The following is a 20085-nucleotide window of genomic DNA, read 5'->3' as shown; positions in this document are numbered from 1 at the left end:
CTGCCAGAGGCGGTGCTTAGGTAGAGGGCAGTCATTGGCTGTGGTCAGTATGACGCAGAGACCAGTGATTGGTTATTACTACGAAAGACAGATCAGAAACGAAACTGATACTGGTTTTTTCTTTACCGAGGATTCCCAGCCTGACGACGGGGAATATTCATGAGCATGTGAATCCATGCCAGACCCCATGCTGGAGAATTTGGGGTTACAAACTACTGTCAATTTCTCCTTTCATTCCTTCAAGGCCTTTCCTGTCATCGACTGGCACTTGGAGCAGTCCGAGGTGTTATGCTCCACCCCGAGGTACCATAAACATATACGGTGTGGATCGGTAAATGACATTTTCGACCTACAATCTTGACACTTCTTGATCCCGGCATCAGGCTAGTCTATTGAAGAAGACCTACTTGATTCTCAAAGTAATGAAGTTGTATGAAGTAAAAAAGCACACCGTATTTCTCGAAGCAATGGCAGTCGGGGAAAAACAGAACTGAAGCCAACAGGCGCTACACGTGCTATATATGCCTTCGATGACATCCTCGAGACAGAGGCCCTCGAGGGACATTGAGGGACATTGAGTCAACGCCATCGCTGCACATCGACCTCTGCCAAATTTGATTTTTCCTAAGCAGCTGAAGCTGGATATCAAATATCAAAGATAAGGATTACGTGGGAGGACACAATCCATTAGAAATGCATCCTCGTGGTCCAGGGAACACATCCAGTCACCTGCACACAGAGTCTCGTTATATGCGTGTGAGTAATCATCTTGAAGTGTGCCAGTGGTAAAGATAGATTTAGACATGACAGGCCCAGGACAATCCTCAGCCCAGCCTGGTTGTTCTTGGATACTGCAAAAAACCTGGAATTGTAACCAGACCCCCTGTCTACAAGAGGAACCAGTTCTATAGCCTGCATTTCCAAGAGCAAAAGGACCTCCAGTAAAAGAGCCGAGGACCCAATCTGACGAAGATGAGAGGATGGTGGAGGCAAATGAAGCAGAAGAAAGCCTTTGGAGACTATGGATAGAATCCACGGGTTGCTGAAAAGACGCTTCCAGGTATCCTGGAACAGAGCCAGAAATCCCCCCCACAGGCGAGCTGGGTGCCAGGACATCGACGCGACTGCTTCATGCAGTGGAGGCAGGGGCATAATGTTGTCCCCCGCACCAACTGAGTCGCTAGACGCCTTCCACCCTTCTCCTCCCCACCACCCTGTACAGCTGTACCCCCTCTTCTGTGCTCCCTCTGTATCCTACCCCCACTGTAGATCTCTTCTGTTACCTCTGTAATCTGTATTGTTTTAAGAGCTCGGTTGCTTCTGGAAGCTACGTCCATGCTCAATAAATACAATAATCATATTAAAATTGTGTGGGATTAAACAGTGTGAATTTATATGAACTAACAGTGTGAATTTATATGAACTGCATGTAGGGCTGTGGGGCCCACTGTTGCTAGAAGGTGAATACCACACAAGGACCACATTACTGCCGTTTGGGACCAAGGTCTCCCAGGCTCTACTGTCGAGCAGCAGCCCTCCAAGGAAATGTGCCTCAGATTTAGGCTTCTAACAAGTGATTCCAAAGATAGTAATCAAAGAAGGACCCCTGTGCCAAAACCAGCCCTTTTGTGTATTGATCTAGGCTACCTAGATGTAGTCCAAATTTTACCACAAGGGTATGAGCGCTGGTCCAACCTGCCTATACACATGAGCCACAACTTTACCACCACCACCACCACCTTTACCACCACCACCACCACCACCACCACATTTACCACCACCACCTTTACCACCACCACCACCGCCACCACCACCACCGCCACCACCACCACCACCTTTACCACCACCACCACCACCACCACCACCACCACCACCACCACCACCAGACTTTCCAGTTATGTCACAGAGGTTGTCCTTCTCCTGCTCCCCCCAAAACGGAACATTTAGTCCTCTATTGCTTTCCACTTGGTTTCAAGTAGTGCATCATTATGTATGCACCATAGGTCCACCAATACAGACCGACATACTCAATCTCTTGCACCCCAAAACTCCACATCCACCTGGCACCACTATTCTCAGCTCCTGCCTCCAAACCCCAAGCAGTAAACCGCCGAGCTCTTTGATCTCCATCTTCCATATCCTACACTCACAAAAATGGAATTATAATCTAAAAAGATATGTCTCAATTTTATTAATCTCAGCTCCTTAAACCTCTCGACTGTCGTTCCCAGCAGGCTCAGAAAAACCATAATGTGAATTATCAGCAATACGTTGTCAGAGGAGGAGGAAAGAGGCTGATGCCGGCAGCACAGCACTGCAGATCGACTGCTACATAATTAAAGGCTATTAAAAAATTAATCCAGCCATTTCCTTCTGAAATAGAATGATGCACAAGTGTGCAACTAGAGACAGCTTATTCGCAAAGGCACCTGAAAATCTTGTTGGCATGCAGCAACGCTGCATGGGAATGAGGCACCATAACCCGTCCCTGTCACTCCATTTTGCGGACAAGAATGCCCTCACCAGAAAGCCTCAAACCCTGCTCCCTGCAGACCAATATGAAAGCCAAGATGTCACTTGTTTGGTTAACCCATTAGACTGCCAACAGGCCAACCAATCGTTACCTCTAACATTGGAGGGCAAAAATATGTGACTATCAGAAAGGGCTGGTGATGCAGACTAAAGGATCATAGCTGTAGAAGAAAGCGACTAAGCCAATGCCATTTCAAGTCGGGGGTGGGTGGGAGGACTGAAGCCATTCATTGCATCGAGTCTTCAACAAGAATTTAATTAGGAGATATATATATATATATATATATATATACACAGTGACAAGACTATTTCAGGGACTCAAAGCTCATTGGCATAAATAAAAGCATAAAATACATTCACAAAGTAAATAGAAAAAACCCTTACCTGCTTGTGCATCTCGATGTTCAAACCATAGGACATTTCATAGTACTGTAAAGCAAGAGAGGACACTGCTGAGCAAAGCATTTGGTGAGATCAGGGATGAAGACTGATAAGATGAAAAAGGGGGCTGCTGGGAGGGGGTAGAGGTGAGGGCAGGAAAAAGGAATCAGAGAAAGGACAGACAAGAGTTGGAGGAAGTTGAAAAAGGCAAACTAAAAAAGGGAAGGGAGGTAGATCACAGCCAAAAATGGGCATCAGGTATGAACAAACAGGATATTAGGAGACAGTTCTACTGCACTCTTGCTTCATCTGGCAACTGGGTGTCAATGGAATATGTGGAGATTGGAGTGATCGCTCTCTTGTTTGGAGAGTGTGACCATGGAGATTCTAAGCGGTGAAGACTTTGCATCCGGTATGGCCAGGAGACCAGGGCCCACTTAAACAGTCAATGTAGAACATTACAGGTGCATTTGTAGAGCACACATTCACCCCTGGAGGGTGCTATATCTTGGTGCTATTGACAGTCAATGGTTACCCCACTAAATAGCACGCATGTAGGTGATTTATAAACCAAAACCCCAGCTGTGAAGCAACAGAGTGCTGCATAAATGCATAGTAAACCGAGTTACAAGTAGGGTGCAGGCGTAGCAGAGAAGCTTGGGTGGGGGCAGGAGGAGGGAGAGGACGGAGAGGGCTCATAGGGGTTGAGAAGCCATCAGTGATTGGCAAGGTGATGGCACTATTGACATTACTGCAAGGACTCTGAAATACAGCTAGGGATGGAAAGGTTTGCTAACTGCTTTGAAGGTGGAAGGAGGACATTTGTTATGTTACCCAGCATCTCAAGTACAATGCCTATCTTGGCACCAACTTGCACATTTGTTTAGTAGTTGGAAGCAAGGCCTGTTGAAATTACTTATGCCACGGTGGAGTACAAGGATGATTAGTGGCTGAACTCACTACTCAGCCCTCCTACTTTTATAAAGCAATAGTAATCTCAAAGGTGAAACAGACACAATCAAGAGATATACCTCCTTCGCCTTTTGTGGTAACATGTGCAGAGGGCAGCCCAAGAGGGGCGTGAATGTGAAACAGTAGTTCAACAATCCAAAATAAAGGATTGTTGAGACATGGTTCTTTGAAAACACACCATATCCCATAATAATTAAATAGAAAAACACTACAAAAGCCCTGGCCGGCTTGTATGCATTTTTGTAATAGAAATGTTTCTATAAAAATGTGAATACAAAAAAAGAAGCTACACTCTGGGTAAGGAAATAGTACAATGTTCATAAAACGTTATGTTGTTGTGCGAAACAGGGTACAAACAGGACTAAGTCAGTCTATATGGTCACAGCAAATGGACCAAGGTGGCTGGAGCCTTCTCACAGTACATTCATTCTCAGCGGTTCAAATACTTCACCGGCGGTGCGCTTCTTGGTTCGAGCCGAAGCAATGAAGCGCTTAGCAGGCGCGGCAGCCAACAGGTTTGAGGACGCAGCAACAATGGTCTGAAGAGTTGTTAAAAGGGAGTACCACAGGTCCCAGGTCACATAAATGTGAATGTATTTGAACACAGTTCAAATGCAGAAGACCAGCTGCTTGGCTTCTTCAGTTCCTGTAAGCGCCATTCCAGGTGTTCAGGGTCCTTGTTCCCATTCTCCCAAACATGGGTGAAAGTAGCAAACACCTGCTGGTGTTCATCTCCATTGAGGTTATGGGTACCCGTTTAGTTTGCTCCATCAGAAGGTCACCCCCAATGTGTCCTATGAATGCTTATGGAGCAGGGCTTGCTTCTGCTTTGGATCACCCACCTTCACTTCACAACTGGAGAACATTGCAAAGGAATGCTCTCCCAACAGGGTGAACAAAAATTCTTCTTGAAATTCAGAGATTAATCAAAGAACGTGTGGGAGACCCCTATTTATTATAGGCAAAACGCACATTGATTGGGCAAAAGCAAGCCTGCTTTAAGGGGTCCAATCCCTGTCCTTGAGACCAGTGGTCTGCCTCCTGACATCACACCCAAAGTGGTTTGTGGGAACGCAAGTCGGGGAGACAGGCAGAAAAGGGGGTATAGAGAGCCCCCTTTGTCTACACCAACCACTTATTCAAAGCATTAAAGGCCTTTTTTCCATGCAGCACTCGGTTACGAGGCTAGTCCATTTGAGATGATTGTGCCCCGTGATTCCGGTTTCCCAAGATAGCTCCTGCTGGAGAGAAGCGTCACCAGACCTCACACAGTACCAACAGAGAGGCACAGTCATTCAGTCTCCTAGAATATACATATCCTTCCACAGCTGAACTGAGCCCGAATTACCTACATCATTCCATTATTTAAAACAAATTTAAAAAGCCTGGCCCCCTACACCACTGTCTGATGGCGATTCCTTGCACAAGGTTTTTATTCCTGTGCTACCTTCCACATGATCAACATCCCTACATATCACAGGACAGCTGGAATATCAAAGCATTGGTGCATGGACAGAAGGAAATCGGACAACTGCAGTAATCATTGCTGGAATATCCAGCTGCTGAGAATAAGAGTTAATGATTTGGGCAGATTTGTAGGAAAATAGTACAAGGAGGGCAAAATGGAAACTAGGGAATATAGACTTCTGGATTAATCATAAACATTTGATTTCTATGAGGACAGAAATGGGGAGCCAATGAAGGAAAAACCTGTGCCATACGCTTTAGATGACAAAGCAACCCAACAGGATATACAGTTTATTCCTAGCAGTTTATATACCGATCTTGCAAGGTAGATGTTATTCTGAATTACAGACAAGTGGAAAAACCCACTGACGAAAATCAATAGTTGGTTATAAAAAAAATAAAATAAACATAAAAAATGTTCCAGTGATAAGTCAGCATTTTATCAAGACTTCAAACTGAGCTTTTCACCAAGTTATTGATTTGGTGAAAAGGGGAGAGTGCCACATCTACGCATAAACCTGGATTCTTTTGCCAACTTGAGGATGCTTGGAGTTGGGAAGGACAGTTTTAGGAACAGTGCCACACATTAAGTTCCAGAGTAACATAAGAGTTGATGCATAACATTAGCTGGGTTTAGTCTGAATAAATGTAAGGACTTTCAAAGGTTGACTTAAGCAATCACCCGCTCTTGCCTCTGAAGTCTGTGGGGGAGGGGCTTTACTGACTGGAAGGAGGGTATACATAGGCATATATTTAAGATAGGGTGTATGACAGAGTGGAAACGCCAGGTACTCCAAAGATGGGGCGGCAGAATTAGGAATAATTGCATTCAGGTGCTGTGCTTTGAATTTCCAAGAGTTTCGTGCTTATTTAATGTGCCAAGACCTGCAGTGTCAAGTATGCAGATAACTCCAAAAGGGGTTGTGCAGCTGCATGATCCTCATTTGTCTGTTTGAGATTGGATTCTATTACAGACTGTTCGTTCCAACAAGTGAGTAAAAATTGAATATTGGAGATGGGCTTTTGTGTCTTGAGATCAAGACGAGGCTAAGTTTGTAAACTGCTTAATTCTTCGGGACATATACCGTTCTTTCATCGGCTGAGCTTTTTTCGATAGATTTTTTTTCTGCAATAAAAAAAAATGAATTGAAAACTATAGTGAGGTGGGGCAGTGCATATAAGTGGTAGGGCTGGTCAGAGAGAAACTCCCCACCCACAAAATAAAAAAATAAAAAAAGTTCAATGAGCTTTTGGAAAAATGTTTTTAAAAAAACACATTGAAAAACGGTAACCAGTCAATATTTCGAAAACATATTTTCGAAATACAATTATGTCGAAACAAAATCAGCTAAATGTTTTTTTCAAATGCATTTTTTTTATGTAAATGTTTTTTTTAGTTTCGTATAGTGTAATTTGTGTTTTTTTTTATTTTTACAAACAGGAGTTTGGTGGGGACCCCCCCCCCAAAAAATAAAATCTGCATTTTTCTTTTATTTTTTCGACGACTTTGTGTCGAAACTTTTGTATTTCGACAATATGACTGTCGAAAAAGTGACTAGGAACCTGAAAAAACAATCAGTCGACCATAGAACCCTTAGGGTGCTGTACCACATTGCATTAAGAACTGAAAATTGAGATGCAGGGTGTACCTATGAAAGCTTTAACGGGTGTGGTGGACACCTATTCTTTTACAACAGTTTACCTGTTGGAGATGGAACTGTACATCCAAGTGTGTTGGAAGGGGCGTTTTGTTCAAGAGGTACGTTAGCAGTTTCCTTTGTCAGTTTGAGCTTGGTGAAGCCTTGTCGCATGCCTTTGCATTTCGCAATGTGTGGATCCTCTTGAAAGGTTTTCCTACCTGTAAGCACATGACACTTTAATGTAGTTCTTTTGACTTTGCAAACTGCAGATGGGTATTATGTTAGTTGTGTAGTAATGCACACTGGATTGTTAGAAGGATAACAATTGTAAAAAGCGTCCATTTTAACTGCACAAGTGCAAACGTCATCAGGTAACTTCTCACTGCGTAACCAACACAATTATAGTGGGAAAGCGGACTGTGTTCACTGTAGTTCCACAATAGTCCTAACAAATGGTCATTTTCTTTTTGCTGGAATCAAACCCTACCCCAAATATAAACTCACCATGATATAATGCCTCTGGATCTCAGTCTTCTCTGTAGCAAGTTTTTCACATTCCAGTTTTAAACTGCAAGAAAATGACAGAAAAATAAGAGCTGGATTATGGCCAGCATGAATTGTGACAGAGGCAATGCCAAACAAGAATTTAGGAGAAGCAAATGGCTACCGCAAACCTAAGACGGGGGACATATCACGGACTCAAGACAACATGTTGACAGGAACAAAATTAGGGAGCGAACAATGAAAGGTTGGACAAGAAAAGTTACTTTTTTAAAAGCTCCTTATCCAGTGTGATCTATTTACTAGATTTTCATGCTTGTCAAACTATTTATTTAGTAGCCACCAACATCATTTGGTATCCGGGCCATTATCTCTTTAAAAATCTCAACTGGTCGCTGGAGAAAGTACAATTGTACAACCAGCAGGGACGTGGCAGGTCGATTGGAATCACTGAAAGCAACAGATTCTAGAGAAAGTTTCATCATGCAAGTGTTTTCTTGCCCGTATAAAAACTTTCCCAGAATAAAATGTGTTTTATATAATATCAAGCACTGCTTTCTCTGGAAATGTGGTTAGTAAAACAGTATAATCAATGAAAAGCATGCCTCGGCAACTACTGCTTCTGATGTTGCAGCCATATGTAGGTCGTCAATTTTAGGCTAATATTTAGGGCCCAGCGTTGGAATCTTTCATGGATTCACATGCTGTGAATATTCTCCATCGTCAGGCTGGGAAACGCCAGCAACTTTGACTTTGTAATTATCCTATGAAAAAAATTGACATCTTGGAGTGTCCCATCGACGTCATTATGGGTGCTTTGGTGCCCACCAATGGGACGTTGAGTGTATAGCTCTGCCCCAGCATCTTCCCCTCAGATTGTAACCACTCCAGCTGGAGGATAGCTCTAAAGGAGGTTGTTTACTTGAATTGGATAGGCTGGAGGGCACGTGCAATTCCACGAAAGATACCTAAGCTGGAGTAATGGAGTTACAGGTAAGAAACTACTCCCTTCTCCAGCATTGGATCTTTCATGGATTCACAAGCTGAATAGATTTTGTACCAGTATAGATGTTCGAAGGTGGAAACCAGGCAAACAAAAATTAAATACTTATTGTTTGCGTTAATACGAAAAGGATAGATTTTCAAGTAGAGAAAGGAAACAACCCTGGAAGCTGCAGGGCTTACCTTACTGGAACAGTCATTGAAGGACGCCCTTCCCATCTGCACATCCTCCACGTGTTGCTGGTGTAAGCAGTAGTGCCTGGTGAAGTGTGGTGTACGGCCCATGTTGCCGCTTGGTAAATGTCTGATGGGTACCCCAGAACAGAGAGCAGAGCAGGCAGCTGTGGCTCCAGCGAAATGCGCTCTGGGGGCCGATTGTAAAGGCCTGTTGTCCTTAAAGTGGCATAAGGAAGGAGATTGTAGATGAAACCCATCTTGAAATGCCCTGTTTTGATATGGATCAGATCAAGGTTTTGATATGGATATATGGATAAAATGCAACAAAAAAATACAAATACAAATCTTCCTTTGTTGGATGGACCAAAGGCTACAAACAGTTACTTAGTCGATCTAAAAGATTGTGTGATCCAAGTAATATTTCAATGCCCTTTTGACATCCAGAGAGTTCAGCGCCTTTTCTACTGGTGAAGTGGCATTTGGAAAGAATGTGGGTAGAGTTATGGTAGCGATTTTATGGAACACAAAGTACTTTAGGAATTAAATGAGGATTTTTGGAGATAACCACTTTTGTCTCATGAACCGTAGATACGGAGGGTCTATGACTAAGGTTTGGAGCTCCGAAACAAGTCTAGAAGATGCAATGGGCACTAAAAAAAGTCACCTTCCACGTTATAAATTTGATGTGGGTTGTCGACAAAGGTTCGAATGGAGACTTCATAAGCCCTGATGGGACCAGGTTCAGGCGCCATACAGGTGGAATCCTCTTTGGCGGGAAGGTATGAAAAAGGTCTTTTAAGAAGTGCTTGATTAACCTGTCACTGTTGAAAGGAGAAGATTTTCTTTACTGTGTAAATCTGGAGATTGCCGATAAGTGCACTTTGATGGAAGAGATTACCAGACCCTCTGTAGCTAACTTCATCCGATACAGGATCTGAGGAGGAGTTATAGTAAGCAGATGCAGGCTAGGCTGCTGTGCACACCATGCACAGAATCATTTCCATTTTCAGCTATCGGAAATGTTGGTAAAAGGGGCTTTAGCAGCTGCTAGAATGCGTGGGCAGTCCTGAAGGATATTCAAATGACCGAATTTGGAGTGGTCAGGAGCCATGCTGTTAACTTAAGAGTTTGGGTCGTTATGAAAGATCATCCCGAGATCTTCGATGAATTGGATTGTCCGTTGCCAACTGAAGGAGATCGGAGAACCAGGTCTGCCTGGGCCAATACAGGGATACTAAGATTATCGAGTCTGGCGAAAAGTCTAGCGGGGGATGACCTCACTTTGAGAAAATGTTGGCTATCTGGGTGCTGTGCAGTTACCACTTGTGTGTCTGCAAGGAGTCCACTGCTGAAGGTGTCTGCTTGCTTGTTCTGCATTCCAGACAAGTGGAAACATCTGCAGTAGAATGCTGTGCCGGATGGCCCAATGCCAGATGGTCTTTGCTTCCTGGGACAAAGTGTTGGATCGCGTACCGCCATACTCCCGTAATTAAAATATCATGGTCGTGTTGTCAGTGAGGATGCGCACCACCGAATTCTAGATTAGAGGAAAGTAGGATTTTAGAGCCAAGTGCACTGGTCGTAATTCCAGTACATTGATGTGTAGTAGAGGCCTTTGACCTGATGGTGGTCCAAATGAGCGCCCCAGCCCGCTTGGGAGGCATTGGTCACAATGGCAAGATGGTCATTTGGCTCCATCAGTGGCATTGCTTTCGAGAGTATGTCCACCATTTCTGTGCGTCTGACAGAGTCTGGGAGTTGGTTAACTTGTCTGAACAGGAACCCCGGGTTTGGGACCATCGGTTCGCCAGAAACGTTTGGCCTGGCCACATGTTTAGCCGGCAGTGGGGAACAAGCGGAACGCAAGAGGACATTGTTACCAGAAGAGCTATTTATGACTGACTGACTAGTTTGTTTGGCGTGAATGAGCTTGCTAGAGTTATTAATCATTTGATTCTTTCCTCTCAAGGTTCAACCATATTGCGCCTGTAAGGAATTGAGCACCCAGGAAAACCAAGCTCATTCAGGGAACTGTACGACTTTTGTAGTTGATTGTAAAGCCCAACTGTTGGAGCAGCGGCTGTTTGGTTGAGAGACTAGAAGGTTTGTTGATACGTTGACCCCCGAACTAGCCAATCGTCCAAGTACGGGGAAACGTGGTTGCCTGGTTTCCGGAGAAGGTTGCTTCTGGTGCCAGGCACTTTGTGAATGCTATGGGTGCCGATTTTAGGCCTAAAGGTAGTACCCGAAATTGATTATGGCTTTCGCCGACTACAAATCGGAGGTACTTTCGGTGCATTGGATGTACTGGCACATGGAAGTATGCATCTTTGGGGTCCAAGGCCACAAGGAATTCCTGGGGCTGTATGGTTTGTATGACCTCCTGGAGTGTTGCCATTTTTAATTTTATTTTCTTGATGTTCTTGTTTAGTCTTTGTAGATCCAGTATGGGGCGCCACTTGCCGTCTGGTTTTTTGACGACACAGTACCTGGAGTATACTCTCTTTCCTCTTGCTGGCGGAGGTCCTTGTAAAATGGCTCGTTTTATTAGCATTTGATGCATCTCGTGTTGAAAAACGTGCCGATGCGGGCGAGATAACTTTGTGGGGTGGGAGGTGGGGGTTAAAAATAAAATTAAAATCTGGATTTGTGGGCGCTTTAACTCCAACAAGTGGCCGTACTTGATTGCATCTAGCACCCACCTATCGGTCGTTATTGTTTGCCACTCGTCGAGGTATAATGCCATATTTCCATCCACCCGACTATCCTTGCGGCAGTCATTGTGCCTTATTTTGTCTACCTCTCTGGGAGGTGGTAGATCCACGCTTTCTTTGTCTTTGGTATTGTCCATTGTGCTGGGAGAATTGGAAATTGCGCTTGTAGCCCTGAGAGTAATATCCAGGCGTACCATAGCTCTTGCTGTCTCTGGAGCCTGAGAATATTGCATTACCTGAGGCTCCTTGAAAGGAGCGAAATGAGTGAAAGGAGCGAAATGAGTGAAAGGACCTCCTGCTTTGAAGGGTAGTGAGCGATCTAGCTGTGTCCGAGTCAGCCTTCATGGCTTAATTGATTTTGTCACCGAACAGATTTTCCCCTTGAACCCAGTTTCAGCCAGATCTATAGCAATGTTGATGCTGCGATTCGAGGCTTCTGTTCCTTCGCACATCGGCATCATAGCGTCTTTTCTTTGCTGTTCCGGCAAATGTTCCAATAAAGGTGCCAGACGGTGCCACATCTCGATCATATCGAGCGACTGTTGCCAGGGTATTGGCTTTTAAAAGTTGTCGCCCCAATGGGGAGAACCTTCCTTCCAAAGTCATCCATTTTTCCATTTTCGTTGTCTGGCAGAGTGGCACACTTATGCTGTGTACGAGCCTTGCAGCTAGCTGCCATAGAGACAAATGACTCTGGAGCAGGTTACTAAGTGAGACATTTTGGATTAGTATCTGAAGCCTTAAACTACTTCTCCACCCATCCTTTAGTCGAAGGCTCTGTAAAAGGATGTTTCATGGTACGGAGGCCCTCCTGCTACACATGATCCAGAATGGGTATAGAAAAGACTGCCTTCCTGCATTTACCCATATGGTCGAAGAGGAAACAACCAGTCTTCTCCTCATCATGGAGTGAAAAGCTCTGATATCGTCCAGAGGAGAAAGCTGAGCCGGTCTACCCAGTGCATCTTAGTGTGGGTCTGTGTGCCGTGTGTCGGTACTCCTTGGGGACGAGGAGGCGGTGGAAGTAGTATCCCTCGGATCAGAGTCCTGGTCTGTGTCAACCAACTGCCCTTCCGCTTGTTCTCACCTACCAGGACTGAAAACGCATGGAGGTGTTTGCATCCTAGGGCGTATGCCCTGGTCTTTAGAGGGATAGGGTGGATCCCTTTGTTGAGGGGTAAGGTGGGGCTGCCCATAAGGTTAAATTGCTTGAGAAAACGGAAGTCTGGTGTCAAGCTGACCTAACAGTGAATGCAGTGTAGTAAAGACCTGCATGGAAAGCAGGGATTGAGGATAAGGGGGTATTGTGTCTGCATACCACCTAATACAGTAGATGTTGATGGCAGAGTAGGTGTTTGAGACATTAGAGGCGTGTTTTCCACTCTAGCTGGTCCCTGGATAGGAGGATCAGAGGTTCCTTCTTCTGGATCAGATTCACATACACCTTGGCATTCGTATGGCGGAAGCTCAAAATCCGACATAATCTCATGCTGCAGAATGTCTTCTGGCACAATAGTTAGGTACTCCATAGGAGACATTCCCAGGTGAGCCTGATCGTCCTGCCTTGGTCGTCGATGGAGTGGTCGTCGACTGGAGACAGGCCATAGACCCTGACGAAGATGCCTTCATCGCTGTCGTCTTCGTGGTCAATGCCGTCGTTGAAGGTGTTATCGTAGCTTTGATTACTATTTTGCCGTTGACGGGTATCTTGATGATCACTCATGGCCGGAGAAGGATCTCAAGATTCCAACGAGTAGTGTTTCATGCTACTCCTCGAGGTAGACTTCTTGAACGAGGTTGAAGGGGATGCCTGTTTGGTTTTATGTTTGTCTGTCTGAACGGGTACGCAGATTGATGACGGATGCAAATCCTTCTCCCTAGGTTTGTCCGACTGTGACCGCGACAACGTACCCTTGGAAGTGTGTTTGGACCCCGAATGGGGCTTTTCACAAAATTGCCAGAGGTTTCTTTACAGGTAAATAGTGTTTGGCTTTATCGTGCACAGAGGACGATTTTCCTAACCTGTGTTTTGCTTCTTTGCCACAGGCTCCTCTAATCTGGATCTCTGTCTTGACGGTGACCTTCTGTCAGAGGGAGAGACGAGTCAACCTCAGACGATGAATAGGCTCCCTCATTGAGCCAGCAGATACAGCATTGGTTCCGGTCCTTAAGGGTCATTTGAAAGAACCCCCGCCAGATGCCACAGCCGTCAGTTTAATTGTTCGGGTATAGGCAGTAAAGGCACTGTGTGCCTGTCACCCTCGTAAACATTTTTTTAGGCCGCAGGTGTCACCTGGCCTAAATAAAGACTTCTTAGGTACTGAAGTTTCCATGGTTGGAACTGAAAACCAATGTATTTCGACATCGGTTGTACCGGAACACGAAATTAGAACCAAGTTATTTTCAAAAAAATGTAATTTTGTCTCAGGAAAGAAACACGAGGAATCCCAACAGCTCAGAATATGGTTGCAATCTCAGGGGAAGCTGCTGGGGCGGAGCTATAGACTCTACGTCCCATTGGTGGGTACCAAAGCACCCACGACGACAAGGGGACACTCAAGTTACTAGAGTTTAACAGCCTGACGGGGAATATTCACAGCATGTGAATCCATGAAAGATCCAATGCTGGAGAAATCTGGTGACTTTCACATTAGGAGATCTGGCTGTTTGGCTGCTCCACTGCCTCTCCCTTTTGGTTGATGGATCTTCCTGAGAGCAGTGTATTTTGTTTACAAATAGTACTTTACAAAATTGTTCACAAAGCAAAAACTGCTACTTCTGGCCTCAGATCTGCGAGTAAGCGTGGTCAACTTTTCCCATCTTTGGCATGGATGATATAGTGGGGGCTACTTTAAAGATGAAGTCTACTCCCCCCCGACCTTAACCACCCCATAACCTTGGCAAGTATGTAAAAACTCTTTTTAGGTAGGCCAGTGGATGGCCTGTATTCTGCTGGATGTTTATATAGCGCTAAGGTGCCTTCAGGTGTGTGTGCACTTCATAAATATATAAATCAAAGGATACAATCCATCTAACAAGTCTTTACTTGGACTACAAAAAGGTAACTGAAAAATGGAACAGAAAAAGTGTAAAAAAATTGATAACCAATTCTCGCAATTTAGAATCTGGTTCGCACTTCATATCGAACCCATGGAGTGAGTCGACAACGGAAGTGGTCAGATTTGAGAAAACAGTCCGATTGTGCCACAACTCTGTTTCTTCAGTGGTTTCAATGATCACCAACGAGTCTAACATTTTCTGAAGGGTTCCATCTGTAGGAAAAGAAAATTCTTGTACGCCATGGTCTCACCTTGTAAAAATAATGGGGACTACGAAAGCATTTTTCAGAAGCAAATATGTAATATTGTGCTTATCAATGGGCTTAAGGTGAGCATTGAAAAACATGCCAAGTTCATTGTTGGCTTTTCAATATTGTGCTAGCCTACAGAAGCATGGGGCAGGAAGGAAGGGGCGAGCAGATCAAAGACCATCCAACAATTTCTTAAAATGAAAGCATCTCCACTGGTGCATGGAGGAAAGAAACTAAAAACAGGCCTTAAACTATGCCCAAAGAATCTGGAATGGCCGCCTTATCAACACAAGACTGACCCCTTCCCGTCTACATTTCAAGATGGAGCTCAACACCATCCTCTTCAAGGAATGGCTCTTCCAAAACACTTAGCTGCAAATATACTCCCTAGCTAAACCAAGTCTCAGCGATTTGTCCCTCCTCATTTTCTCCCCTAGTTGCTGGTTCAGGCCTTAATGCCAAATTGCCTGCATCTTCCCCTCTCCCATTACCACCCTCTCCCACTATATCTCTGCTGCAATCACTATTTACTTCCCACTAGGACTTGTAAAGCGCTCCATTGCTTCCCCGAATTTAGATCACCCCCCCTTAAATTTAACAATGATAAATGGACTTAGAACATTCAACAGTCACAAGGTATTATTTTCCATCTAGAGAGCCCGATTGCAGAAAGAAGTCATTGTACCTTCTTCAGTTGGTTAAGGAAGAAAATAATTTACACTGAAAAGTCTGGTGCTCACAAAGCTATAATCTTAAGTAAACCCAAAATAGTCTAAATGTTCGACATTCTTCACTCTTATGGATGGACTTTTGGATTAAAGGAGGACCATAAAGTCTGCTGGGACATCCAGAGGTTCTTGGGACTCTGGAGCTAGGTGAACTGTGCTAGAAACTTTTAAATGCTATTCTCTAGTCTGAGTATTTGATGTGTGGCCCTACAATTGTCAGCAGCCGATCCATGATCGCTGCACATTTTATGGTTCTCATGACTATATACCTGCCTCTACTCTCTGCCCTCTGCAACTCATCCAAAATAGGACTGCAAAACTTGTCCTTGGCCTCAAGCCCAGGGATCATATCTCTCCAGGACTGACTTCTCTGTGCTGGCTCCCATTGGCTCAGAGGATTAAGTCCAAAACCCTCTACATTGTCCACAAGGCCTTCTGGGGCCTCAATACCTTCAGCTCCCTCTTCCTAAATATCTTCCTTCTCAAGCTCTTCGCTCATCTGCCTCCAACTCACTCAGGGTCAGTCACTTAACCAAGCAACGAGTTGGTGATAGATCCCTTTCTTCTGCTGGGGCCTCCCTCTGGAACAACCTCCCTGCCTCTCTGAAACTTGAGAACCATCTCCGGTTACGGAAGCACCCCAAGACCTTCCTCTTTGCTTCTGCTTTCTTGTCCTCCTCTCCCCTTTTGATCTCCTGGCTGAAACTGCACTGGTTACCTGGCTACCCTCTGATCTCAGGCCCAGGTCCCTTCCCCACCAGTTGCACACCTGCACTGCCTCTCTGGAAACCCTTGCACTCCGGGACTGTTTCTGTATCCCTAGAGCCCCCCTTCCAGCACTTGACACCTGATGTCTGCACTTAACTTTTCACCAGCTGGCCACACTTTTATTTGTCATTTATGTTGCTGTTTATTTTAAATGTTTTATTTATTTTATTGTTATCCTATGTACTGCACTGCCCCCTCCTACTTTCCCCCTGCACTTGAGCGATCGCAATGTCACCTGGCCTAGTAAGATCATTGTCTCTGTCTTCTGTCTGTTCCCCCCTCCCTTGCCTTGTCGTGCCTTGAAGTATAGGTGCGTCATAAATGCCATAACATATATGCAACATGTCAAGGGCATGTATGCAAACCAGTCTACACATTGTCTCAACAGCCCCCAGTCATCTCCAATTTTTCCCAAAATCCATCTACCGATATGAATTAATTTCCTATTCGGTCTGCATACTATTTTATATCTTGACGACTGCTCTAAACTTGTGCCAGAGGTGGGGCTTCCCCAGTTTCATGACACAGATGGGAGGGGGAACTCACTCCGCTGTAACAATGGAAATTTCATTTTTATGTCTTAACTTCTGATGCGCATGTATGAAGTTAATAACATATCAGTATCACTGTAATCTGTAGATCAGTGAACGATGCACACAAGCAGAAGACTGGGGTTAGGCCTTAGAAGTGTTAATCTTTGAACCATCAGGTTACCCCGAAGCTACATGCAACAATACATTCAAGCAGATATTTTTGACTTTTATAAAGCACAGCCTTATTCGAAGTGAAGTAAAAGCATGATAAAATGTAGTGGTACTTCACATACACATGTTAATCCTCTGCTTTTAAAAAAAAGATTTGAATCAATACTCTTGGGGCCTTTTGTGTGGATTTGTTTCCATGTCCTGGTATATTGATCAGACAATGTTTGAATAAATACAGGAATGGCCCGCTCAAAGGAAAACAGCACATTTCTTAATGATATAACTGCAGTGCAGGGTTCTGGGCATTTTATGTAACAGACAGTTCCAAATTTTAATGCATGTTTGTGCATGTTCTTAGCATCACCCAGCCAATATTTAAATTCAATCCAAGGCATTAGAAATGGTTGCATATTTTTACACCATTGAAGAATGTACTTTTAAAAGAAAAAAAAGACGCAGAGTAGGAGCAGTCTGCAGTCCCCCGTGATCTGTGCAGTCTTTCCTGCATTGTTACAGCTTAGTGGGAGGACCCACTAAAACCCTCGACCTTTCGCGGAACGGAACGCAGAGTAGGACGCACAGTAGGAGCAGTCTGCGAGTCCGAGAGGCCGAAGAGTCCCGGGCGTCATGGATGAGCTTGTTTCTCCCCTCTCCCCCGTGGGTAATGAATCAAAACGCTGTCTGTGAAGCAGCGTTATGCAGGCTACACTGTCGGAAAACGAAAATTCAACTGTTTTTACTTCTCTATCAAGAAAGCGAAAAAACAATCACCATGCCTCCAGGCAGCGCTGCCCTGTCGGGGAAGACGAGTTCCCTTCCAACTACGAGCGTGCAGACCTCTCCGCCCCCATCGGCTTCGCCTCCCTTGGTTGTGCCTGCGGTCCCTGTGGCCCCTGTTGGGAACCCGGCTGCAGCACACCTAGCGTCCGCTGGTGTAGGCCATGATGGTGAACAACTACAAGAAGGTTGCAGCTGGACTGGCTTGCCCAGGGAGCAAGTCGGCAGTGCCACGCCCTTACTGCGGGAAGCCTTACAAGTACCAGCACCGCCTGTACTACCGCAGATCCATCAACGTCAATGTCCAAGCAGGATCGCAGCTTGGGCCGGAGCACTGCCTTGACGAGAGCGTTTACCTCCGAAGCCGTCGGAGGACGACCTGGGAGGGCCCTTTCTCTGGCCCAGCGCGACCACATAGCTTGCTCTGACAAAGCCGGGTAGTACATGCCTAACTCAAGTATAAGCGCTAACAAATGCATCGGAACGAACCAACATGACCTACAGGATGGTCATGAGGACTCAGTTGAATGGAGCCATAAAAAAATCAAGGCTACAACAATGATGCATGCAGAACCCATCCAGGGTGTTTCACCCCCTATTAGGGGAGGACTGTCATCCAGTGAACAATGACTCCCAACAAAATGACACCGGCCACATTGTGACCACTTTGCCTATGCAGGGTGTGTTAAAGACCACTCTCTAAAAACCACAGACGCGGCAGACACTCCAAGGGGGGGCCCAAGAGGTACTGGGTCAAAAAGCCCAGTCACCCCCTCCCTACCGTTAAGGAAAATTCTTTACAACAAAAACTAAACAGGCAAAAAAAAAGGGGCCAAGGCAAACGACACTCAACAACCAAGAGCTGACTTTGGAATGAAACCCAAAAGGATAAAAAAAAACATCTACATCACCAGAAGTCAGAAAACCAAACCAGAACCCAGAAAAGAAAAGTGATACAGGGAATCAAGTCCCTCCAAAGCCATCCATTTCAAAGGCACTCTTTAACCTTTTAAAAAAACAATGCAAACGCAAACTGAATGCGGATATTGAACTTTCTGACGCAGACATTTTGGAGGTTCTAGTAAAATCTTGTTCCTGTAATTGTCGATACTTTACCAACAAGCAATTCTCTTGACCTCATTCAACCTCCCATTCTGCGACACTCAGACCCACCGGACCAGCAGAAAGAAGCGCAAAACCCAATATCATGCCCAGCGATCTCGCCAGGAATCATTTCTCTGGACCATGCTCAGTCGCTCAACCAGCCCACTAATCTCCCGCAATCAGATCAGGAGCAACTAACCAACAACCAAAATCCATCACCCTGTCCAGTCTCCGCTCAAGGAGTAATTAACATCAAACTTACACAATCCCATGGGGGCAAAACAGCTGACACACCGGCCACCCCAGTTCAGCAAACAGTGGACAACCGACATCAAGAGGAGAGGTCAGTGCATCAAATGAGTGCCCAACCATGGGCCAACATTGATAAGATATGGCATTTATAACGCACCTATACACAAGTGTTTCAAGGCGCGACGAGGCAAGGGGGTGGGGGGGACAAAGGGAGGACAGACATTGATCTTACTAGGCCAGGTGTCATTCAGATCGCGCAAGTGCATGGGAAGGTGGAAAAGGAAGAGTGCAAGGGGGAAAGGGTGGGGGGGGTGCAGTACATGGGAAGTGAGATAAATAAGATAAATAAAATATATTTAAAAAAGTCAAGTGCAAGGAAGTGCGGACAAAGTGCTGGAAAGGGGACTGAAGGGATACAGAAACCAGTTCCCAAGTGCAGAGGTTGCCTGGGAGGCAGTGTAGGTGGGCAGTTGACAGGGCCTGGAATCAGAAGGGTGGCCAGGTAACCAGTGCAGGAGTTCAGCAAGGGAGGGAAGGAGAGAAAGCAGAAGCAAAGAGGAAGGTTTTGAGGTGTTTCCGGAACCGGAGGTGGTTCTCCTCGAGTTTCAGGGAGGCAGGAAGGCTGTTCCAGAGAGGCCCCTGCCGAAGAGTGATCTGCCACCAACTCGTTGCTTGGAGAAGCGACTGACCCTGAGGGAGTTGGAGGCACATGAGCGAAGAACTCGAGAATGAAGGTATTTAGGAAGAGAGAGTTGAAGGTATTTTGGCCCCAGACCTCAGAAGGCCTTGTGTACAATGCAGAGAGTTTTGAATTTAATCCTCGCAGCCACTGGGAGCCAGTGCAGAGATTTCAGTCCTGGAGAGATACGATCCCTGGGCTTGAGGCCAAGGACAAGTATCGCAGTCCTGTTCTGGATAAGTTGCAGAGGGCGGAGAGTGGAGGCAGGAAGATTTAGATAGGGGCTGTTACAGTAGTCCAGCTTGGAGAGGACCAGGGCTCTGGAGACAGTGAGCTTCTGGGGGAAGGATAGGAAAGGAAGAATACCTCTAAGGAGG

General features: G+C 45.3%; 1 protein-coding gene across 3 annotated transcripts in view; it reads right to left on the bottom strand.

Moving 5' to 3' along the window:
- The window catches only part of LOC138569820 (transducin-like enhancer protein 1), a 654895-nt gene that overhangs the window by 307526 nt on the left and 327284 nt on the right, over window positions 1-20085 (bottom strand). For all 3 annotated transcript variants that reach the window (XM_069648175.1, XM_069648192.1, XM_069648183.1), the window contains exons 4-5: window positions 7497-7560; window positions 2917-2961 (exon numbers count right to left, since the gene is read on the bottom strand). In XM_069648175.1, the coding sequence (XP_069504276.1) occupies window positions 2917-2961; window positions 7497-7560 (109 nt within the window). The remainder of the gene's footprint in view (window positions 1-2916; window positions 2962-7496; window positions 7561-20085) is intronic.

The sequence above is a fragment of the Ambystoma mexicanum genome, chromosome 1p, assembly GCF_040938575.1.
Source record: "Ambystoma mexicanum isolate Mex_15411 chromosome 1p, UKY_AmexF1_1, whole genome shotgun sequence".
NCBI lineage: Eukaryota > Metazoa > Chordata > Amphibia > Caudata > Ambystomatidae > Ambystoma > Ambystoma mexicanum.
The sequence above is the reverse complement of the archived record's forward strand: the minus strand, read 5'-3'. Positions and strand labels throughout refer to the sequence as shown.